At 40.4% G+C, this 26513-nt stretch overlaps 1 protein-coding gene across 1 annotated transcript in view; it reads right to left on the bottom strand.

The window, feature by feature from the left end:
• The window catches only part of LOC109472293 (protein YIPF4-like), a 122118-nt gene that overhangs the window by 5676 nt on the left and 89929 nt on the right, over window positions 1-26513 (bottom strand). The window contains exon 6 of the mRNA XM_019771971.1: window positions 6347-6424. Within this exon, the coding sequence (XP_019627530.1) occupies window positions 6347-6424 (78 nt within the window). The remainder of the gene's footprint in view (window positions 1-6346; window positions 6425-26513) is intronic.

Genomic DNA, 26513 nt, shown 5'->3' with positions numbered 1-26513 from the left:
ATATGTCCGGACATGCACCCAGACGTTGTGCCCTTGGGAAAGGCACTTAACATGCATTTTCCCCCCTCAGTTAGAGGGATCCCAGGCCCTACTAGGGTTTGGGTTGGCGTTAGGAAGAGCATCCAGCCGTAAAAATCCTGCTTCAAAAAAAAAAGACTTGTACTTTGTGCAAGCACGTCTAACCCCCGGTTGGGGAAAAATGACGTTAAATTCGGTTTTAAAAAAACAACAACTGGAAATGATAGAGTTTTGGATGTTTTGACTGTTATCCAGCAATTTTCATCAGTAAAAAGAAAAGAAACTTTGCTGTCTGTCCCTGTTGTTTTCAAGCAGTCCTGTATGAAGCCAAGGACTTTTGGGGACTTGAAAAAGTTCACTCCGTTTTCCAGCCTACTTTTCAAAGCTCACAGTTAGTGCTGCATACCTAAACCCACATTTAGGTTCAGGTCCAGATTCAAGTCCAGAGGTTTAGGTTCAGTTCCGGACTAGCAAGTCCAGACCTAAACCCATGGCATAGACAAACTTGCATGTTGGCAAGCTTGCAATGTTGTCTGGGTGAAACTTTGGCCACGTAACATGGAGGCCAAGGTTTTGGTGGTTTGGAAAGAAAAGGGGTATGTGAAATGGTCTTTTATGGTAATAAGTCCGGACTCGGTTCTTGACTTTTAGGTTTTATTGGACTTGAACCTAAACATTCTTACAAGTCCGGATCCAAGTCCAGTGAACCGGTATGCAGCACTACTCACAGTGATGTATGTGCCCTGTTATATTCAAAACACCCTTTCAGGATCAGTGACTATTATTTGTTTGACCTTGTCAAAGCTGGAAACCACTTGAGGCTTGAAAAGTTGACTCAGTTTTCCAGCTTAGTTTGCAAAGCTGTGATGTATGTTCCCTGCTGTGTACGGAACACCCTTGTAGGATCAGTGACTATTAACACACGAGACCCGAAGGTCAGCTGTTACCCCATCATGGGCCACAGTCTGCACAGTCAGAGCAGTATGACACATGAGGTACACATCCCATCAGAGGACTGTCACCCATCACACTCAACCCAGTTCTGTCAGCACCACATGCCGTCCCTCCCTCAGGTACGCTACATTTACCACAAACATGTTCAGGGACTTTTCTGTATATCCCATGGATCTACGACGTTACTCCGTCAGGAATGCTTAGTCAATAATTACTCTACCCTCAGGCCACACCAATTTAATTTCTTGGTTAACGGATTCGCCCGCTTCATTTGTTTCTGATTTGTAAATAAAGATAAAAATTCAGAATCAACTGCAAAATACTCATATTTTGCCCTGAACAGTTGAAAACAGTCCTTTTCATCCTAGTTGTTACAGTTATTCCATCTTTCAATGCAATGGTATCATTAAAAGTTCAAAATTCATTGTTTAAATTAATTTTGAACCAGCCTGGTGTGTTGACTTCATGGCTCCTATCGTACCATTTTGGGCCATAATAAGATGCCCAGGCCTGTTTTTATTTTTTTTCACCCGCCCGCTACATTATTTTTCTAGAAAAATCCGTTAACCAAGAAATTAAGTTGGTGTGGCCTCAGGCCTACGAAAAAAAGATTGTGTTTCTTGTTTCATTCCTGAAAAAAGTAGGGTCGGTACGTAGGGATTATCTTTTTTTTTCTTGTTTTTTAGACTTTGGCAATCTCTAGTGATCAAAATTATACAATACAGTTTAACAAAGTGAAACTTGAGGACAATGAGGACACTTATATTTTCAATCAATAGTAGGAAACTGATTGTACAACGTTTCATCTCTCAGGTGTCAGATCATGGAGCTAGAAAAGGTCGATCAGCTTGAAAAATTATATGTCCCTTGCAGGGATCCACATAAAAAAGGCTAGGGTTGGCAGTTTTGTCCAGGGTTGGTCGGGAAACAGGAAACAGGATTTTTTTTTCCTGGGCCTCATCTGGACTTGTTGTGGCAACGCATGAATACAAATGTCCTCAACGTCCCGAGGTAGGATTTCAACGGTTTTACTGACAATGGTTAGGATTATGTTGTATCAGCTTGGCTGGATTATAGTCTCAGAAAACTGCTGTGTAAGGAAAGGAGCAATGACATTACCTCTAAGGTAACGAGACACACCCAGCAAAGAACCTTAAACCTCATTGTGAAGTCTACAAGTGTCAGGGGCCACAGATCGAAGCATTGTCAAGAAAATGACCATTATCTTTAAACGCTGCCTCAAGGTGTTCATGACTAAATTCAGCAGTAACTACAAAATTTTATGAAGAAGGTTTAGTATAGCCTGCTCTCTCAATCTTTATTGTGACTTCAGAATAAGTCATTCAAGAACCTTAACACTGTCCCACTCACCTAAATCACTGATGACACTATGCAGTTTGGTCAAAGGGGAGAATCCATCTAGATTTACCAATTCAAGACCTCTCATAGATTATGCAACATGTGAAACTGATATGAGACACATTGTTGACAATGGAAGGGCAGTAGCGTGCCCTGGTTTTAGTTTTATTTTATTTTATGACGATTTACCACATTTGTGGAAGGATTGACATAACAGGTGACAATCACCTCTTCCAAGATGTCAACCCCGAGACCAGACTGTAAGGCTTGAACCACTCACACCGGGAAGGTCCCCTACTCTTTTCGTTAAGTGCGGTGGGTTCTTTAACGTGCGTGGTGTGGCTCTCCCAAACACGGGACCTCCATTTAACGTCCTATCCGAGGGACGTCCCTAACCGAAGCTAGGTACTCATTTACACCTGAGTGAAGTGAGAAAAGTCGTGTAAAGTGCCTTTCCCAAGGGCACAAGATCGGTGACATGGGCAGGGTTCGAACCCACGACCTCTCGGGTGTGAGCCAAACGCGCTACCGACTGCGCCACACGACCCCAGTTGTAAGTCATGATTTCATTTTTAAAGGCACCTAAAGCAATTTCAGTGCAGTAAAACTGGATCTTCAAAGTCAATTCCCTGGTCATTTTTTATGTGTTAGGCCACACCAATTCATTTTGTTGGTTCTCGGACATTTTTAGTTCAAAAGATAGCAAGCGGACATCATAAAATGAGAAGGCTATGAAGAAAACTTGAATATGGCTGTATTTCCTACATAAAGCTGAGTCCACCGAGGCATCAACCAGGTTCTCTGACTTTGCTTTTATTCGGTTTTTCCAGTTAACCATATTTTTAAAAAATCTGAGAACCAACGAATTAAATTGGTGTGGCCTTAAGTTGAATCAACCCTATCCCATACTGATATCTGAGTCATCAACGCAATGTCCATGACAGAAAACTGTTGCTTGTTTCATATCATAGGCTGGTTCTAGATATTTATTGGTGGTACAAAAAATTAATGAGTCTCCTCACATAGCTTGCTTTGGGGTTATCAAGTGTGAAATTATGAGATTGTTTGTTTGTTTGTTTATTAAGGAATCTCCATTAGTGATAATATGTACATCACTATGCTTCCTGGGGTCCTATACAACATAAAAATACAACTATTATTTACATTTACTTCAATTGCTATCTATTATTGACATTATGCTTCAGGAAAACTTATCTTAACAACAATTTTAAACATCAATTATTACATCAATCATTACAACAATATTACGCTATGCAACCATCAATCAATAATGTTGATGAGATGAGGAAAATGTGGTGAGAAATGGCAGTACATGCAAATAATAGAGTCATTTTTTGTTTTGCCGCCTTAAAATTATTGGATATGTTTAAACCTAAAGGCCACTCCTCTAAATCCTCCACAGTCAACCTCCCAAGAATGATAACTTGTTGGAATGACTGGGGTTTTGGCTTACATACAAAGAGGGCATCGTCATGTCTTTGCATAAATGTAGACTCCTTGCCTTGAATAAAATCCAGAGGCCCAGGCACACACTGGTAAATCGACTCCTACAAGTAGAATCAGGGCTCGAAATACTGGGTGCATGTGCACCTTACTGCACCCAAAATTGGAGCTGTGCACTCAATTTTTTTTCTGTGGGTGCACCAGTGCATCCAAACATTTTTGTAGGTTTATGTATGTAAAGATGTTAAATATATAGTAGTATACAGCACATTAACATCTAATTGTCCGAAAAATAATAAAATCATTATTGTAGTACTTTTTTTAGAAATGAAACATACTTTATTACTAACGTAATTAGTTATTCCTGACATTCTAGTTATTCTATTTTAAATGGTGCACTTGTGCACTGAATTTTTTAGGTTGGGTGCACCAGTGCACCTATTGTCAAAAATGAATTTCGAGCAATGTCAGTACAAACCAATCCAGTGCATCACACAAGCCCTCATTGCCCTCAAGGACAAGACCTCTGACTGCCTTTTCCACAATCTGCCGCTCACCTGTGGGTTAATGTGCGCTTTTACCTCTTATCTTTAAGTCACATCTTGAGCCAGTTACTGAAGCAGGGATCTTATCACAAGCCCTGACCCAGATTCACCTGACTCTCGGCATTTGTCAGACATTGTGTCAGGTCAGGGGTCAAAACATCCATCTGGAATCCTGTCGTAACTTCTGGTCTGATCCGGGAGATGAACGTCTTCATGGAAAATTGCCAGATGTGATAGAACGGAAAACAGATGGATGTGCATTATGTTTATAGGCAGACATATGGCTGTATTGTACCATTACCATTTATTTTCATTTTCATCTTATCAAATTTAGAAAAGGTCAATAGCTTTCGGTTTGCATTTTATGTATGGCCCTTGTAACAATAGAAGCAATGGAATATACACATTCAAGAAAATTTTTGTTTCTTAGCATGGAACAAGAAAATAACAGTATCATTGCGACTGCATCATTTAATCCCTGGTGCTTACCATCTAATCTTCTTTGATGAAAAGCACCACAACTTTCAGCACCACAAACAGAGCCCATCCTCCCACAGTATACTCTTCAACATCTCATACCATAGCACGTCGGCAGAACATACTGTGCCTGCGCAAAACCCCCATTTTTCACGATTTTCGTTGGGGTTTTGGTCAACGTTGCATCGGAATTTTGCCTGTTGCAGAAGATATCTTTTCCAACATAACATTTGGAAACTGCAGACGGGATGTTGACCTTATATGCGCGAATACGACCTTATATGAGACGTTCTGCCAAAGTGCTATGTATTTCGCGCAGGTGCAGTGTGTTCTGCCGACGTGCTTTATACCATAGGCCTAGCACTCCAGGACATGTCATTTCAACATCAGAGATTAAATGAATGCTTAAAAACTTCTTTGATTAGGAAGCAACCCAACTTTCAGCACCAAAGACATAACCCATACTCCCACAATATTTACATACTCCTAAACATCTCATACCATAGGTCTAGCACTCCCGGACATGTCATTTCAACATCATACATTGAATAAATGAATGCTTACAAACTTTTCATGGGAACCAACCCAACTTTCAGCACCACAGACAAAGCCCATCCTCTCACATTATCACAATATACTCCTAAACATCTCATACCTGATGTCTGAGGTCCCCAGGACATGTCATTTCAACATCATATATCAAATGAATGCTTCAAAACTTCTGTGATGGTATGGCCACATAAAAAGTGAAAAGTGGCCAAGAAAGATCATCACACTGGCCAAAACCCACGAGGGCTTCCAAGGAAGAGATGGATGGACGACATAACGGAGCACTGTCACCACGTTAACCTGTATAACATCAACCCACAGGACAGAGGCAAGTGGCAGGCTGCCATCAAGCCTCAGCATCGGTGTGCAAACACGTCTAACCCTCAGGGCAAAGGGGGAACAACAGAAGAGAAACCGGAGTGTGAGCTAGTTCTTTGACGGAAAGCACCACAACTTTCAGCACCGTAGACATAACCCACCCCCCTACTAGCCTCCATAGCATGCCAAAAACTGGGGGTTTGGGGGGTCGTCAGGGTCTTTGGGAGCTTTTATGTGCTATTTTGTGATTGCATATAGACAACATAGCCGGCCTGGTTGAATTACCCCCGTGTTAGAACTGGGCTGATCAGAAAACAGCCGAAAAGGCACCAAACCCCCAGTTCTATAAGCCTGCTACGGAGGCTACCCTCCTACAAGATACCCTGGCAGATCGATTTGAGTATTTAAAAAAAGGAACAAAGGCTCAATCAATCAATCAATCAGTAAATCCTGCCTGCATACACACCTCTCCTCCCAGCCAATAAATCAATCAATCCTGACTGCATAGTAATAGTAGTGGTAGACTGATTTATTGAAGAACACATGAGCAGCACTGGCAAGCCTCCTGGCAGCCGTGGTGGCTGAATTGCAAGGCTTATTGTAACAAAACATTCAATGAAAATATATACAGTTATGAATTTCAAAAAGGCAGGGTTACACACCTCTCCTCCCAGTACTCTGGCCAGGATGAAGATGATGAGAGAGCCGAAGACCCAGATGGTGATGATCCACGACACAACCTGAAGGGAAACACACACACGATTGGGTTACATTTACAGGAAACTTATACTATGTCGTTGTTGTTGGCATCCTTCTGTCTCGAGAGACAATGGAGACCGTGTCAGTTCCTACACCTGAGTGCTGAGGGTGGACATAGTGGCCTTAGCGTGGATTTGTTTAAGGCGGATAACAGGTTGCGTATCTGAGACCCACACACTTTGGGCATCCTTCTACCCCAGCAGAACTTGAGGGTAACCAAGTTAAACTATCTCATACTCCAAAAAACTGATATTCAAGCAACTGGATAGATTTTGACAACTGTCAGATGTTTCAAGTAGTATCCACTACTGTTTGTCAGTGATTAACAGAGTCTGTATTTGAACAGGTATTTATCCAAAAGCTATAAATTGATATGTAACTCATTTTTAATTGGGGTATAACAAAATCAAAAAAGAGTGAAAACTAGACAAGAGAGACAATAGGTTTTTTAACTTTTTTTTTTGTAACTGAGGTGAAGACAAATTTTAGACAGTCCATAGGAAACTAAATATAAGTTTGATGGTGCCAATGAGTGAGTTGTTTGAGTACAGGAGCTAATGTTGTTGTGGGGTGGCAAGGCTTAAACTACATGTATGTAAATTGTGTATGAATTGTGACGATGATTCAATGCTTATATTCTCAAACTTAGCTATAGTAACAGTAAACTTATTACGATGATGAAGGTTAGACATCCGGGTAAACAATATCCAAAGATAACTAAAACTCTACTACTGGATAAATTATGGAGATTGTTTCAAGACATTTGAAGTGACACCCATCACTATTCTTTAGCATTACTGAAATGAACTGACAGCACTAGTGAACATGTACTAGTATCACTTATTGTAACTTATTGTTAGTATGTTTTGTTGTTTATTGGTTTGGCTGGTACAAGACAGCCAGGGCAGCCCAACTAGCTAGAAGCTATTACTAAGGGCATGCCCTGGGAAAAAAAATGTGGTTAAATACATAAATTATGGTCATTAATATATACAGATTACATATGATACAATGGTATGTGGCAATTCTGTAGTCCCAAAGTTTGCCCATTATATGCTATTTGATGATAGATAAATAAAGTACAAATGTATATAATAATAATTGTTTATTGATTGATCGAAGATAGAAAAGTACAATCGCTAGCATGTTGCAGCGCAACTAATAAGTAGTGCTGAATTATATGCTAGTTTAAAAACAGAGATACAAATATTGCACAGTTAACAAATACACAACTAGACAAGTGAGTATTTCACACATCGATGAAGGTTAGACATCCAGGCAATGAGACACACAAGAGAACAGTTACTCATTGGATGGATTTTGATAATCCATCCACTTGCTTGGATGGACTTATAAATCTCTTGCTTGAGTAACTGCTTTCTTGCATAAACAAATAAACTATGTTACAAAAAAATGTATGTCCAACATGAGTCAATTGTTATGAGTCACAAGTTATTCACCAATTGTGGAAGATAGGGTGCCTGCAAGCAATGCTATATGACTGAGTCAGACATGCTTATCATAAAAACAATACCTTCAAATCAGCTTTCTATATTTGTCTAAAGCACACCCTACAAATAAAACACTTTCCAATCCTGATAATGGTAACCTGTTAATAAGAAATTGACATTTGTTCCAAATCCTGAGCTAGGTTCACATCTGACATGTAAATTTGAGCTATTTTTGTGGATTTATTTGGCACGACGAATTAATTAGACATACCCTTGGACTGCATAATTGCAGCAGATTGTGTAATGCACTGGGAGGCAGGATTAAGGGTAATACCAGTAATACACCGGCATTTAGAAGTATCCACGTTAATGACAGCAGAGAAAATTACCTGGAGGCAATTTGAATGCAGGATGGGGAGATGAGAAAATTGCAATCTGTCGGAGGAGAGAAGTCTCCCCTGGGTGTGGACTACAGGTGATGAACTTTCCTGACCTGCCATCAAACGTGAAACATTGCCTTTGGTGTAATCTATCCTAATGAGGAAGCCACAATTACGGCAAGCACTTCAATCCAACCCCATATGTTCTTATTTCCGGCAATTTGATGCACACCAGCATGTGCTGCTATATGATAACAAGGATTGGAAATAACATAAGTCAGCCTCAGCTCCTGTTATACATCTATTTATGGTCTTAATTATTTTTTTTGTTTTATTAACATTCTGTCAAAATTTTGCTGTCACTGAAATCCCAGAATATCTGTGACTACACTTCCTACAGTCTTGTCATTTTTTAGCATGTTTTCTTTAAAATGTTGACTCAATTATCAAAGCTACTACGTGTACCTTCATTATGCTTAATAATGTTTTTTCCAAGACCTATTCTTGACCTATTTTAAACTGTGGTATCTTGATTGAACTCATCCTATCAGATAATGGAGTGTCTGTGAAGGATGCTTCTTGAAGATCTGTTTAATTTCATGTATCATTCTGCTGACATCAGTTCTACATGTAAATCCCGTGTTCTGACTTATGCAAGCTCAATCTCTGCACAACAATCAGAGATAACGAAGATCCCAATTTACTGAAGTTGATTATACGGAGGGACAGTAAAAAAAGGCCGCTGGCCCAGTATAACAGACAGGCAATCCTGAGTTGAAGCCTAGGAAAAAAAATGTTGTGTTTCCTGTTTCAGTCCTGAAAAAATTTGGGTCGGTATTATCTTTTTAGGTATTATCTTTTTCTTCCTTCTTTTTAGACTTCAATGATATCTATATATATAGGGATCCAACTTATACAATACAGTTTAACAAGGTAAAACTTGCATGAGGACATATTTATTTTCAATGTCAATGTTAGAAAACCAATTGTACAACGTTTTAACACTCAGGTGTCAGATCATGGAGCTAGAAAAGGTTGATCAGCTCAAAAAATAAATCCACCCCCCCCTAAACAAGTCTAGGGTGATCAGTAGGTTTTTCTAGGGTCGGTCAGGAAAACAGGAAACACAACATTTTTTTTCTAGGCTTGACCTGGTGCTCGGCTGTAACGTCTGATGAGGGAATGAAAAGAACGCTCCCACGAGACACTTGATTCCAGATCAAATGCTCGCAGAGTAAGTCCTTTGCAATCATCTTGCTCAGGGTCCACAGCCCGTGCAACATCCGCTCCTTGATTGGATTCAAAAACAATCAAGGGAGCGGCATAAATACTCATCCAAGAAGGAACTTTTGTGGACAAATGAGACGGAATTTGTATCATATAGACTTAGTTATCGCATGTATATGTCAGGATGAGCACTCTGATCTGGATGGATAGGCAATTCTACCACACCGGTAGAGATCCGATTCAGAGTCTCTGTCAACGGAAACTCTGATCAGGATCTGCTGGTAAAGTTGGGGTACAGATATGGTGGTAGTGGTTTGCTCTTTCTTAGTCCTATCTAAGCTCATACTCACTTCACACCTTTAATGATAAAGGTGTGAATCTTTATTGCATGTTCTTGCCCAGATGGGCTAAATGCACAAGAGGGTATGCAGTATGCAAAAACATGAGCATTTCATACTGGAACGCTATATTCTAATACAAAGTGCTAAGAATCTATACAATACAACAATACTATATACTACCTATCATCTACTGTTAGTTGCCCTTTCTTCTCTCTTTTTGAAACATTTGGAAACATAATTACATAGTTTGTCTACTGTACATTCGTTCTTGCATGACATCAAGTGTTTAAACATGTCCTGCTTTGACATTTTCTTGCATATCTTGTCTAATTGTAAAGTATCGAATAGCTCTTGGCGTTCATCTTTCTATAATGTACAGTCAAGTAGAAAGTGTATCTCGTTTTCAACATATAAATGATTACAAAATTTGCACGTTCTATCTTTCAGAGGGGTACGGCTATGCCTGCCGGATTCTATACGTAAGGGATGGTCACTAATGCGAAGTTTACACATGGCTCTGCGATGTTCGAAGTTTGCAATGTTTAAATATGTTTCTCTTTCATAAATCTCTTTGAATGTTTTGTATGTCCTTAGTTTGTTGCCTTCTTTCAGTTGGGACAACAGCCTAAATTAATGTTGCCTGTAATTTCAACAGGCCTCCAGGAATATCAGCAGATTTTGTTTCTAAACCATCTCCAAAAGATGACAAATGTTACAACTTATTTCAAGTTGATCCATGCAGAAGCAATTGTTATTCAGGACATGCATGTCGTAAACACGTGGCGTAAATTCCAAAGTCTTTACTACTGGAAATTGATAGGAAGTACAGTCATCAGAAACTCTCATCGCATTGCACATATTTTTCAGAGCATAATAGATGCGATACGCCAGAAGAAATTACATACATGAAAGCATTGACACACCACTCACACTCTTAAAGCAACAAAATCCCCCAGGATTTATCTGTGCTCTCACCAGAGTAAAGGCACAAAAGTTTTGTCACATAAAACTACGGCAGCTAAGGTCAGGCAGCTTGCAGCATGGCTTTTTGTACAGACAAATCACACTGGCATGAGTGATCGCCCGAGCTGTAGGACTGGAATTGAGGAGGGCACAAGTCACTGTGCTGTAAGGTGTCATACATTTTTATCTTACATTTCTGTATATCATTGTACACTGTAAATCTTGAAAATTTTCCTTTCCATTGCAAAATCATGACACAATATATATATGTGCATAAAATATATTGCTATGGTACTACAAGATTGTCTACACTGCAAAGTTGAAACCTACCCTTCTTTAACCTCTGCCTGAAAATTAAGTTCTTTCAAAATAAATGACTTTACGGTAATAAGTTGCGATGACCTGTTACAAGTTGTGAAACTGCATGACTGCAGGTCCTCTGATCAATAAATAACATAAATCATCTCACATTCACAAATGGCACTTGCCCCTAATGTCTGCTTGAAAAACTGTTGAATTGCACCTTTTCTAAAACAGGTACTTCCAAAACCAATGATGAGAGTAGTGTGAATTGACAAGCAGTAACAAAGCACCGTCCATTATTCTCAAGTATCTTTTTTTCTCAGCACTCTATGAAACTGTCACTTTCTTTAATGCAGGAATATCAACTAGCAAATAAGGTCTAACAACAAGTCCACAGTAAGGGCCTCTGCATTTCTGTATTCTTTGCATCATCTGTGTTATTAAACCCCTATTACACCTACAAAGCAAAGCCATCATTTTACTACACTAACAGAAATTACGGGTACTCATGCTATGGTACTGGCAAATGCATCTGTCTTTTACTACCTCTCATTATCATCTAGTAGACACTTGGGCCCAAACAAATGGCTCTATAGCTATGATATTTTTAAATAAAACTTCACACCATTTCATATATCATAATTGCTGGCCATGATTTGGAACAATGTGCACTTATATTTCTAGTTATCTAATTAGCATCACATGTCAAAGTTTTACTAAAATCTTTTTGGCTGCCTTTAGTTTCTTTCCGAGGAAAAATAACTGTTACACATCCATCTTGGCCTCCATGACGAGGGCTCGAAAAAATACCTCTTCTATAATTATTATGCAGGTTAATTGGAGCTGTGCAGGTATTTTTGATGCCTAACCTGCACTGGTCCCTGTACTGGGTTTATGTGTATGTGGATTTTTATTTGCTGCATTGACTGTTACCACCTACATGTATGACATATAAAAGAAATAATGGCAGTGGTTTAATCTGAACAGTTTTAAATCATGATCCATATTTCCTCAGTTCTGAGTGGTGCAGGTAAAATCTATGTGTCTTGAGAAGATAATTCTCAATGCTAGAAAGAGCAGAAAAGAGTAATGTATTTTGAGCCCTGATGACACATGTGCCCAATGCTACTTTCATTAGCACCCAGACACATTCTAATGAATTAGATTGTACTCGGACGTGACAGACCTCATGAAACAACCGCTACCCGGCATGGTTACAGACTTTAGCTAAAGGGCATGTCCGTGACTAGTTTGTGAAAGTAACAAAGACTTATAATCTCCAAGCAGATCTGTTAGTGGCTGCAATAGTCAGTATCAAAATGGCAAGACAGTATCAAATAATCGCACCTAAAAAACAAGATGCCTACATTAGAAATATAATAATAATAACAATAATAATTGTTTATTGATTGATCAATGAGTACAATCGCTAGCACGTGGCAGCGCAACTAAAAAAGTAGCTCTGAATTGCATACTAGTGTTTAAAAACAAATATTGCACAGTTACGAGTAACAAATAGACAACTAAACAAGTGAGTATTTCACAGTTAACATATAAGCAACTAAAAAAGTGCGTAAAATGAACTTAACAATATTCACAATATCAACCAGTAAGTAATCAATATCATCAGTGTAAAAAGTGTAAATATACAAAGAGACGACAAATGTTAGGACACAAATTGAATGAGGTGACACAGTGTAACAAGCAATAAGTCTTTTATTCATCATCAAAACAGCAATGTCTTTATTAGTCTTGTACTTTATCCTTTTGTTTTTCTGTATGTGTTGTGTATCTTTTTTTTCTGGAATGCAATAAAATTAAAAAAAAAAAAGAACAGTATCAAATTGGCAAGACAGTATGTAGTTAAATTGGCCCAGCGGTACCTATTTCCCACCCAAAGGCTCTCTGAAATAAAAAAAATCTACCAGCACAAAAAAGAAAGCCCCATAAAAATGCCAAAAAAGCCTAGGCCAAAGCCTAAACCTCTGCTTGGAGAGTAACAACTAGGCAGCAGCCATGTTTATACAAAAGCATGACTCATTTTACAGTAATCACTGTGCTCTGAGCAAAATTCTAAACTCCATGCAGCACATCTGAAATACAGACTCAACATTGGCCAAATACATTTTTAGTACCGGTAGTAGGTATGGATGTCTGTGGATACTCTCCAAGCAGAGGTTTGTTAAAAGGTTTCAGCTTATTTTTGATATGTTTTAGGAGTTTTCATCGGGCTCTCTTTTTTCTCTTTTTCTATGCCAGCCAGCCTTCGGGGGGGGGGGCAAATTGATACTGCATTGCCAATTTGATACCGTCTTGCCAATCTGATAGTCTTGTAGCCCGGCCAAAAGATTAGTCTGTGTATCCAGAGGAAAAGTATGGCACAATCATGATGAAGTGTTTGACTCAAAAAGTAGGTCCTTTATACTTTGAGGGCGAATTTTTGTCATGCTCCAATTCATCAGCCTGTCAGTATGACTTGGAAAATGACTACATCACAATCTTCTTATAATACTGTGTGCTTAATTCACAGAGTAGAGGGCAGGAGGGAAAGGCTCTTGAATCTTCGTCAGCAAAGCCAAGACAAGATTAGATTAGAGGACAAAATACTAGTACACCTTCTGTATGCAAATAGCTATGGTTAATGCTACCTGTTCCTAATTGTTTTATTTTCTTGTTGTGAGGGCTAGCCCTTTATAATGAATGAATGAAAGACCTTTATTGCACATTTATGCTCTTTCGAGCTAAGTACAGGTCATGAAGACAAACTAAATAATACTATTGTTTACAGGATCGACTTCTTCTCGCTTCTTAAAACAATTGTAGATGAATGAACATATAGAACTTACAAAACACGGCTTGTCTAATTTCATAAGATATATAAATTTTTCTAAACTATTCAAATATTTAAAACTAGGAAACTTATTTTGAATACAGTTAAAAAGAATATTTCGCTCGCTATTGTATAAAGAGCAATCCACAACAAAATGACACTCGTCTTCTATCTTAACTAAATCACAATATCGGCAAATTCTTTGCTGCAAGGGAATGTGGTTGTGTCTGCCTTTTTCTATGTGGAGTTTGTGGGAGCTAATCCGGAGTTTCGTGATGGCTGTTCTGTGTTTGATGTTAGGAATCTTTAGATAATCCTCCTCGAGGTAATCGTTTTTTAATAATCTATATGTTCTTAGCTTGTTGTTGTTACGCATCTCCATTGTGGAAGATTGAAAATACATGTCTTTTAAACGTTGGTGGACGGATGGAATAATTTGAGAGGGATTCAAAACAGAGGACATTGGCGAATTCCAGACAAAGGCAAAACCACATTCCTCTAGCGTCTTGCGAACTCCAGAAGCCCAGCATTTAGCACCTGATGTGTCCAGCTCAAGCTGACACAGAAGGGCATCTGCTGAGAGACTATCAGCTGGCACGTTCTGGCGTATTCTAATGAAATGTTTGATGGCGTTGAGAGAGGCTTCTAGTCTAAGAGGATATCTCCCCAATTCCGCCATCACAGCAAGATTACAGGCGGATTTGGGGACATGTAATGATTGTTTGCAGAATTTTAAGTGGATGGCTTCAATTGGGGATGATTTTGGACTTTTAAAGGATCCCCAAATTTCAGAACCATACAACAAGATTGGTTTTACGCATGCATCAAAGAGTTTGTTTTTCACTGAAATAGTAGCGTCTGCTTGGTGAAGAGATTGATTAATTCCAAAGAGGGCCCTCAGACCTTTGCTGTGTAAGTATTTGTTGTTTGCCTTGAACGTGCCAGCTGAATTAACTATAATACCTAGGTAACAATAGTTTGTCACAATCTCTACTACATTGTTGCTAAACAGGAAGTGACAGTCTTTTGGTAGACGGCCTCCTTTTGTAAATACAATGACTTTAGTCTTTTTAAGATTAACTTTTAAATTCCATAATTTACAATAGTTTTCTAAATTATCTAAAGATCTTTGCAGGCCCCGTTGGGATTCAGATAGAAGTACTAGATCGTCAGCGTATAATAAGCATGACACTTTCTTATTATGTAAGGTAGGAGGATTGCAAAAATGATCGTCGAACTCCTCTGGTAAGTCACTTATGAACAAGTTGAAGAGTGTTGGACTCAAATTACAGCCTTGTCGAACCCCACAGTTAGTTACAAAGTTTTCCGTAAGACCGTGGCTAGTTTTAACACAATTTGTAGTTTTTGAATACATGTCTTGTATTATGCGTAAAAAATTTCCTCCTATTCCAAGTTTGTTCAATTTTTCTAATAGACCTTTTCGCCAAACTGAGTCAAAAGCCTTGCTAAAATCTACAAAACAAGCAAAGAGTTTTGCATTCTTGCTCAGATATTTGCAAACTAAAGTAGACAAAACAAAAAGGTTATCAGCTGTTCTAAACTTCTTTCTAAAACCGGCCTGTTGTGGTTTGAAAAGGCTGTAATGTTCTGCAAAGTTAACAAGGCGGGTATTTAAAATAGACGAAAACAATTTTCCCATACAACTAATTATGGATATACCCCGATAATTGTCTGGTAGGGAGGTGTCTCCGGACTTATGAATAGGTACAATATGACACAATGACCATTCTTTAGGATAATAACCATTTTTAAGGCAGGAGTTAAATATATTTAGTAGAGGTTTCTTTATAATGGGCTTTCCACACTTTAGCATTTCGTTTATAACCATATCATCGCAACTTGATTTGTTATTTTTTAAGTTAGAGATGGCAATGTCCAGTTCTTTCTCTGATATAGGGGCATCCAGAATAGAATTGTCCATAGACATGATAGGGTTACTAGTCAAAGTGGAGTCTACGGCTGGAGTGTCTATATTATTATTGTCTGGTGAATGTTTGCTGAGGTTGCTAAAGTGTTGAAACCAATCTTCCTTGGAGATCTGGTTATTTGCTGTTGTTTTTTCTAGGCTTTAGCTTGTTTATTAAGTTCCAGAAGGACGCTGGATTAGTTTCTCTTAGAGAAGATAGTTCATCCATAATTTGTTGATGGAAATCACGTTTTTTCTTCTTAACCAATTTTTTGTAATCTTTTTTTACAGTGAAAAATCTTCCACGAATTTCTGGATTCAATGGGTTTTTTACAAGTAGGTTAGCCAAGTTTTTTATTTCACGTTTCATTTCCGTGCAAGATTTGTCAAACCACCGTTTGTTTTGTTTTTCTTTGTATGTTTTCTTTTCCCTCTTAGATTCAGACACTCATGTCCAGCTTCTCTTAGCAAAGAGCTGAATTCGGAAACAATGTTTTCAATTTGATCAGGGGTGGTTACGTTGGTGAGATTTTCGCGGGAAATGGTGTGTAGTCTTAGTGAGAAGCGAGGTTGGCTCAGGGATTGGAAAAAGTTTTGCGCCGATTTTTCATTCCAGTTAAATCGTTTAGGTACTGGTCTGACGTTAGAAGTTCTAAGCTTTTCTCGGACATGGGGTTTAGCGGACTTTGAGTGGATAAATACTGACAGCATACAATGGTCTGAGAATTCAGTTAACGGATTGACACGGAATAATAGAATGTGTTTTAGGAACAATTGACTAGAAATCATGTAGTCTACGGTGCTACATCCGTTAGGTTGATAACAAGTAAATTTTCCCTGTAGGTCACCTGCAACTCTGCCGTTTAGTATAGACAGGTTAGCTTGGATACATAGGTCACTGATTAGTCTGCCAAATTTGTTTGGGGGGCTTTGTCCATATATTGTCTTATTGAGTTGTTTAAATTCACAAATTGATCGTTGTTGTCAAGGCTATCGCAGTTCACGTAGTCTTGAAGGTTGCCAAAACGAGCGTTCATGTCTCCCCCTAGGAGAATGAATCCTTGTGAGCTGTGTCTGGAAATTTCATTTTCTAAAATTTCTAGAACATGGTTTTCGGAGTTTCTATGCGTGGTGGATGAGCTTGGGCTAATATACACGGTACAAATGAACAGGTCTTTAGACAGCCCTAAAAGTTCGCGGTCTACTCGCACCCAAAGGATATCTGAAGACGAGGATTTTACTTCCCTAACGTGTTTTTTGTGTTCGTTTCTATAGAAAAATATAATACCGCCCGAGGCGCGTTTCGCACGTTTACTCTTTGTTCTATTTAAGTGAAAATAGCTGTAGTCTGGGACGTTAATTTTTGTCTTATCCGTGGTCCAAGTTTCTAGAAGCGAAAAGAAATCAAATTTTCTAATGTGTGCTAAAAATCTACGTCTTCTAATTTAGAGCCTAGGCCATGGACGTTCCAAATACCGAAACTCTTGCTTCCGTCACAAGGGAACGTTTTCATCGCAAGGGAAAGTATTGTAAGTAAAACAGTGTCCCTATCCGAGCATTCAATTGCAATACCTAACAACAATATACAGTATGAAATACAAATTGTCTATAGACTAAAAGGAAGATATCTTATATAAAATATGTTATAGAGAAGCAATAAAGAGCTACAAATACAAGACCTATAGCATTTTAACCACTAAATTATTGTAAAGCCATTTCACTTTTGCTTATACGTTGTACATATCTTACTGAGAAATTAACATCCTACCACACCATGGGCGGCCACATCATAGCCGGATGCCAAGGCCAAGGTGGTGGGGGTGCTCGTGGATGTTGGTTAGGCATGAAGTTCGGGTGTGGGAGACTCCACGGCGCAGGTGGGTGACTGAACATAGGGGGTGGGCTGCCCCAAGGTCCCGGCCACTGGCACGGTGGGTTGCCCCATAGTCCCGGCTGCTGACTCGGTGGGAAGTTCGGTGGCCCCGGCTGTCGGCTCGGTGGGAAGTTCGGTGGCCCCGGCTGTCGGCTCGGTGGGAAGTTCGGTGATCCCGGCTGCTGACTAGTTGGGATGTTCAACGGTCCCAGCCGTTGGTTTGGCAGGCTGCTGCAAGGTTCTGACGGCTGATTAGGCGTTAAGCGCTTGTCATTTGAGGGTGCGCTGGACGTGATACTAGTTGTAGGGCTTCCAGACGGTGACGTACAGGAGATAGGGGTTTGTATGCCAGGTTGGGGTTGACCTTTAACTTGTGAATTTCCTGATGGGGGACTGGTCTTTGGATGCAACGGACGCTGACTGGATACAGGTGCCCTCGGGAGGTGGTCCTGTCCTAGTGCTGGGGACGGCTCGAGCCTAGGTGGGCGAGGGGGTTGTTTCTGCCTCAGATGTTGGGAGAAACCTGTTGTAGGCCCCGCACGCGCGCCTTGGGGAGACTGGAGGATTGGCCTGGCATAAAGGAAAGGGTTGACCACTCTCTTGATGTTACTTACTAACACCCGGACACCGTAGCTGTTCAGGTGGTAACCGTCTGGTCTGTAGAGGTCTTCTTTCAACGTCCCCCTGTCAGACATGTTACTGTTATCAGTGACGAGGACATAGTCCGTTTCCTCAGCAACCACCTTTAGAAAGGAGTTCACTTGATCTCCCACTTCTTGTAGCTTGCGGTCCTCTCTGGGGAGTATAGAAGAGAAGACTAACGTGGTTTGTGGATACTTAGTGTGGGATGTCTGGATGAGCTTCCTGAAACCTTCGGATACGGCTGTCGGGTCCCGTTTGTCCCGGGTGTCGTTCGTTCCGACGTGGAATAGGATGACTTTGGGAGCGGACAAGGTTTATCTCTGGATGTAGTCAGTAGCTTGCGTTATGTTGTATGTTAGTTCCTTTGTCACGCGCTTGGCGGGGTACATGACGCCTGTCTTGATTGCCTTTGTGTTTGAATCTCCCAGTATTAACACGTCGGGCGGCATGACTTTGTTGTGGCGACTTGGCGAGACAGTGGGGCTGGGGTTGGTCTTGTCCTGAATGGGAGGCTGTTTCGCGCCTGTTTTGTGAGCTTGCTCACGGTGTTTCGCACCTGGGTTTGAGACGGGGCTGCTACCGCAGGTTTCATTGTTGTCTGTTTCCAGAACCTGGAACCTGTTGTGCACGTTGACATTGACTAATTCATGCAATAATTTCTCGGCGCGGTCAGACGGCTCTTGTGTTGTTTGTGTTTCAATTGTGTTGGTCTTGCCGCGTGCACTGTTTGATTGTACCTTGTGTACGGCACTAGATAGCTCATCAAACTTCTGTTGAAGTGACTTGACTTCTCTTTCAAGCTCACACTTTACTTTGCCCAAACGCGCAACACCTTCCACAAGTTGCCTTTTCTCTGGAGCAGAAAGTCCGACGCACACATGGTTTCGTTCACAAGACTTTAGTCTGTCCTCAAGTACAGAAAGCCTTTTCAGAATTGATGTCTCTGCAGTTTTCCTGTCTGCAATAGATTCAGCAATACACGATTCCAGCTTATTCACGCTATCTTGTACGTTAGTATAGTCGGCCGTGGAGATAGGAGACGTACACTGATTAGCTTTGTCTACTAGGTACTGTGGTGTACCTTCCGACAGTTCTTCACCTGAACACATGGTATTGCTGTTACAGTCTAGCAATGATTTGGGAACTGTGTTGCAGCTAGGGCAAGCTTCATCCGTCATGATAGATTGCTCACATGTTGGGCAAAAGGTAGAGTCATCAGTTGCTGGATCTACGGCTATCCCGGAAACTTCAGATTCTGGCCCCGAGAGTTGGACGTCGTTGATTCTCTCGCTACTGCTAACTTTCTCTTTCAATCGAGGGAATTCTTCCGAGAACCACAGTAGATAAGCAGAGCCCTGAACTAACATCTTGTCGGTCGATACGTACACGGTGATACTGACTGAGCAAACAGCTTCTTTTGATTGCGCGTCGTAAAATACCGTTTTAATATGGTGACCGTCTTTTCCCCTGTTGGTGGCCTGAGTTGAGTAGTGTTCTTCACATATTGCAATCCATGAAGTTGCCTGGTTTGGAGGTATAAATATAGTGGTACTCTGCTCGTTTTGGTTCACACTGTAGCCCTTGGAATGACTGCGCGACTTCTTTGTGATTTTGGGAGTAGAGTTTACGGTCCCACTGTTGTCGTACAGTTGTCTCCTGGGCTCGTCGGACAAGATAGTGAAAGCTTTGCTTACCTCCCTAAGTCTCGTTTCTGCTTTCTTGTACACCGTAGACTTTTTGCCGTATTTACAGGCCTCTTCGAGAAGCTTGACTTCTTTCTTGTAGGCGTCCACGATGTCGGCGTGAGTTGCAGATGAAGGCACTCCAAGTGTAGAATACAATTGCTCGTGGTCACTGGTGTCCGCCATGGCTTGGGTTCCGCTTGGGTCAGGCTTGGGTCTCACGCGAACCGTAAATTAGTCGAAAAGTCTAACAAATTATGTAAAAAAGCGACCCAAAATAGGTCAAAGTTGAAGACGATACAAAGGGAATGACTTTGTCTGTTTTTATGTCCTACCTGGGCCGCGATTACGTTCGATACGGGTGTTATGGCCCGTGTGATAACTAGCGGTACGGCCCGGGGCTTCTAAACGCGTACGGCCCGGGGCTTCCAAATGTTCCATAGAACGATTCGAATGCGTTTCGCCCTAACCGCGTGCAACGCTTTCGAAAATTCGACTGCAAAATTCGGATGTTGGAATTGATGTTGTTGCGTTTTTTGGGATTAGGGACACCAAATTTTTGCTCATTTCGCATTAAAAGGCGTGTTTTCGTGGATGGGTATGACATAAATAACATACAACACGGTGTATTCCGCATCTCCCTCGGTCCCAGCCCTCCCGCGGTCGGGCTGGTACCTCGGGTGATACGGAATACACCGTGTTGTATTCTATATAATTTTTTTTTTATACAGTCTAATAAATCAAATCAAATCGTGACACCATGAAAGGTACTCCTTCTACACCATGAACTTATTGTTTGTTTTTATGCTTAAAGTTAAAGCGTCTCAGTTCTGATGCAAGCTCACAATACAGTATGGTAAAATAAATGTTTGTCATCAACCCTTCCATGCCATGACTGCTGTGTGCTAGAGTAAGCCAGTGACGTACAGAACAGGCAATGTATTGCATGCCTCCTGTCTAATGTTGACATTACCAGTCTTTCCATGCAGTTACTTGCTGAATGGCCTCTTCTACAGTCACTGCTAACTCATCACTCTTGCCGTATTGATTTGAAGCACTAACAGCACATGGCCAAAGTACTCTCTCATTCATACACTATATCTAATAGATATAACTTAGTAATGCACCAGTATGGTACATCACATACTTCACACACTTGTCAGTGCACAATCTGGGCTTGAAATCCTTATATTTCTGCATACTTGCAGGTAATTTTCAATTTTTGCCTGCAACATTCAGACTTTAAGAAGCATGAATCATGCTAAAAACTGTTCAGAAACCATATATGCATAGCCATGATTACTTCTATTATTAGAAGATTAAGATTCTAGTATTAAGATCCCCACCAGCAACCTGCTCAAGCCAGCCCAAGGGCGTACCCGAGGGAGCCACCAGTATAAATATCAACCTATACATGCACGAACAGACACTTACAAATATTCCTTCTTTCCTCGCACAATCCCCCAATGGAACGCCTTGCCTGGCCCGGTAGTTATGGCTCCCACCGTTGAGTCCTTCCGGGCCAGGCTGGAGGCCTGCCCGCCTTAAACCAAGGCCTCCCCCCCCCCTAAACGTGCCCCATCAGGGGCTATATGGGGGTGTAGCCGGGGCTCACATAACATCTTTGAGCCCCGGCAAAGATGAAGATGAAGACTTCTTTTATACTTCATATATACAATGTGGTAACAATCAAACAGGTAGACATCAGAAATACCTGCACAGCGCCAATTGTACCTGCATGCACTAACCTGCATATACCCAGTACATGAACCAGTGCAGGTTAGGTGCAGGTAGACATCAGAAATACCTGCAAAGCTCCAATTTTACCTACACTAACCTGCATATACCCAGTACGTGGACCAGTGCAGGTTAGGTGCAGGTAGACATCAGAAATACCTGCACAGCTCCAATTGTATCTGTACTAACCTGCATATACCCAGTACATGGACCAGTGCAGGTTAGGTGCAGGTAGACATCAGAAATACCAGCACAGCTCCAATTGTACCTGTACTAACCTGCATATACACGTACCCAGTACATGAACCAGTGCAGGTTAGGTGCAGGTAGACATCAGAAATACCTGCACAGCTCCAATTTTACCTACACTAACCTGCATATACCCAGTACATGGACCAGTGCAGGTTAGGTGCAGGTAGACATCAGAAATACCTGCACAGCTCCAATTTTACCTACACTAACCTGCATATACCCAGTACATGGACCAGTGCAGGTTAGGTGCAGGTACATGTAGACATCAGAAATACCTGCACAGCGCCAATTGTACCTGCATCACTAACCTGCATATTCCCAGTACATGAACCAGTGCAGGTTAGGTGCAGGTAGACATCAGAAATACCTGCACAGCTTCAATTTTACCTACACTAACCTGCATATGCAGGTGGTATTTCCAGCCCTGACACACTTGTCCATGCACAATGCATGGTGCATTTCTAATGTACAGAGACTGCCAGTTAATAGTGAAGGCTCTGCATGCAAACACTAAGTCTTAAAGCTGGAATAGGAATAATGACACTCTAACAAAACATGAAACTTTCAAAGTACCAGGACATTAACAAAGCAACATGCTGTAATGGAGGGGAAATAAAGTTCTGCTGTATACTATGGGAACATGGTTTGGAATCAAAGTAGGTTACTAGTAAGACCTAGGAAAAAATGTTGTGTTTCCTGTTTCAGCCCTGAAAAAATTACTAGTAGGTAGATTATCATCAGTGATCTAACTTACTAGTATACAATACAGTTTAACAAACTAGTAAAACTTACATGACGACACTTATATTTTCAATGTCAATGTTGAAAAACTGAAAAACGTTTCATCTCTCAGGTGTCAGATCATAAGAAAAGGTTGATCAGCTCAAAAAATTTATGTCCCTTTCAGGGGCCCACAAAAAAAGGACTTGAGTCAACATTTTTCTAGGTCGGTCAGGAACACAACATTTTTTGTCCTAGGCCCAACTGAATAATTCAAGAAATGGGTGTAAAGGTAAAGGCCATGTGTATGTAAGAAGGTCCTAATAATATCGTGTAAGGCAAACTACGTGCTTGAAATAGCTGAGAACCGCCAATTCACACTGCTTTAATTTGCACTGTGTTAATCTGCTATAACCACCTCCAACAATAGTGTCCCATCTATATTACCTGCTGATATTGTCTACACGAGCTTATGCAAAATCTGGCAGCGCATTCGTCACAAGATTCTGATAGGTTTATCATGTCATCCTTAATATATATGCCACGGGCGTATCTCGGTTTGGTTTAATAAGTGACAGCCTTCTCCATCCTCAGGCTTCTCACCAGCACAGATCACCTAATCTTTAATCGATTTGGCCGTCGGGTATTAACCTCAATTATAAGATGTGAGCAGTCCTTCCAGGGTTGCCCTATTCTGGACACATCTACAGAATGCCTCTCCTGTGACTTTGCCTACTTTTGAAATGTCAAGGCTTCTGTTTTTTTAGGACATGACAGGGCTCAAAATACGTGACTGCATATCCATTTGTATTATGCAGGTTTAATAGTGCAGCTAAAAACTGGAACTGTGCAGGTACATGTATTTGTTTTATTGGATATTGTCCAGTTACCAAGGCTAGCCCTTTATGATAGCCCTAGTTGGGCAGTCCTGGCTGTATCACTTTATACAGCCTAATAAATCAAATCAAATCAGATATGCATATGTTTCTGCAGGTAAAATTGGAGCTGTGCAGGTATTTCTGATATATATATATATATATATATACATGTACAATGTACCTGCACGTAACCTGCACTGGTCCTTGTTCACCTAACCTGCACTGGTCCATGGGGCTTGGTGCAGGTAGACTTAGGGTGGTGTAGGTATTTCTGATGTCTACCTGCACCTAACCTGCACTGGTCAATCTACTGGGTTTATATTGTACTTGAAGGTGTATGTGGATTCTCTTTTGCTGCATTGACATTTGCTGCAACCATATGAAGTATACGAAAATAATGGCAATGGTTTCTGAACAGTTTTTAGTATGATCCACACTTCAATTTTGAGTGGTGCAAGTAAAATTTGTCATATGTGGTGCTGGTAATTTGAAAGTTAACTGCACCAGTGCAGGTATGCAGAAAAAAAAAGATTTCAAGCCCTGACTTGTAAATAGACTCCGAGGCTTTTTGATCTGGTTCATGATAAAGAAATTTTGGCAATCATTCAAACGGGAGCTGACCCGAACCATTACCGTCGCTCACCTACTTACTACAGTAATAGCCAATAAATATAACACCATTATCACTCAAGATGGCAGAATTAGGAGGGCCTAAATGCTGGAGATGGGCTATATTTTACGGCCGTCAGTGCGGGAAGAACAAAATGGCAGAATAAATTCTTGCCAAAAGATACGGTTATCATATATAAGACATAATATACCTGTTTGGAATGTAAATGCTACCTGGGGAACTTTTGCCAACTGGTTATGGTGTTGAAAAAAAAACAACTTTCAGTTCAGTTCTTGAACTATACTTATATATATAATTTAACAATGTCATTCATAACAGCTTTCATCACAATTTACATGTAAAGAGCTGTTAGGTAGAAAAGCGATACATTTCATCCATGCACCTTGTTTAATTGGAACACTTAGAATGAACAGTAAATCCTCGTTATAGCAGCAGCTTTGCTCTGGTTTGATCAAAACCTAACCTTCCCCTTCTATCTTAGTGGGGAACAATAACTTTTCTTTCAATCAATAAATGTATAATAGAGATATCCATAATATATAGCTTTCATCACAGTTTAGTCCTGAAATTGGACAGTTGGTGGGTATAAATTTTAAAGCAATAGTGATACATCCATGTATGTATTACATTGTTGGTGTGTAAATCCTTGTTAAAGTAGATTTGCTCAGCTCTCATCAAAACTCTATGAGAACTATAATCTTCTGTAAGGCAAACTTGCCTGTTTATCCTTAGTTCACGTATCAGGCAAATACATGTAACCTTCTCATGAAGCAACTATGACTTTTGCCTGTTCAACATTAAGCATATTGGGCAAACTATGATTAGTTTGTTATGATTCATGATACAATTCCTCTCTAGATCTAGAGCTCCATGAATGATTTCTTCAGGTAAGCATGAGGTTTTTTATTCATTACATTGTTGCACTGATGAAGGTGACAGATGGACACCGAAACGCTGGATGTAAAAACCTTCTGGTTGTTGAATAAAGAACCCTCTTATACATGTACATGTGTACAATTCCCTCTGAAAATTACCAAGTTTAACCATGTGAAGTGAACCATCTTTCCCAGTTCTGTATCTGTATCTGTACAACCGGTACAACTGCCCTTCGGCGTAACATACCAGCTTCACAGGCACGTGGCGTGGCGGCAGCCGGCTACATTACACTGATCGACTTGTTACATCTAACCCTTGCACATCTAACTCCAGACATTGTTTAAAGATATCTATTGACAATGCCCCTACTGTACTTGGTGACAGTGAGTTCCACTCTGCAATAGTGCTAGTCAAGAATGAATTCTTGAACACCTCAATCCTTGGTTGATAACTCTGGTACTTGAAGGCATGGCTATTTCTCTTTTGGGCTGGTATTAGGTACTTAGTAGTTGGGACGTCCACCAGTTTATTAGTCATTGTGTACATCATGCATAGTCTGGACATTTTTCTTCTTTCTTCCAGTGGCACCCACTGTAGCAGTGAGAACAGGGACATCTGTTGCCACTTTGTCCCACTCAACTACATGTACAACACATTTGTTCTACATAACCTTGGATCCCTAATTGTTCTCCCTTAACCATTAATCAGAAAGCCATGTTTTAATTTCCCATGATGGTACAGCTGGCAACATATCAGGAGCTCTAATGATGAGGCCCAATCCCTGTGCAATTGTCTGCTGCTAACAGCAGGTTAAATACAACCAATACAGATAGATCTAGGTCTTACAGGTCTTCACATTTCATACAATAGTCCATAGATATTTCTATGGGCAGAAATATATCACAATCATAATAGCTCTATTAATCTGCTATATATGGCAATCTCAATTGATTGAGTGGTTGGTGAAAAACCCTTTAATTAGGCCTAGGAAAAAAATGTTGTGTTTCCTGTTTCAGTCCTGAAAAAATTAGCGATCTTCAGTGATGGAACTTATAAAAAGTAAAACTTGCAGGATGACACTTATATTCTAAATGTCAATGTTGGAAAACCGATGTTTCATCACTCAGGTGTCAGATCATGGAGCTAGAGTAGAAAAGGTTGATCAGGTCAAAAAATTTATGTCCCTTGCAAGGGTCCACACAAAAAAATGCTGTTTCTAGGGGCAGTTAGAAAACAGGAAACACAACATGTTTTTCCCTAGGCCTTAGTGGGACACAAAGGCTTCTGCGAATGTTGAACCCGCCGATATGTTTGAATCATTCAGTGAACGGCTTCTAAGATCACAGACAAGCCTGAT

The sequence above is a fragment of the Branchiostoma belcheri genome, unplaced genomic scaffold, assembly GCF_001625305.1.
Source record: "Branchiostoma belcheri isolate BF01 breed outbred unplaced genomic scaffold, Haploidv18h27 scaffold27, whole genome shotgun sequence".
NCBI lineage: Eukaryota > Metazoa > Chordata > Leptocardii > Amphioxiformes > Branchiostomatidae > Branchiostoma > Branchiostoma belcheri.
This window is presented reverse-complemented; position numbering and strand designations above follow the sequence as displayed.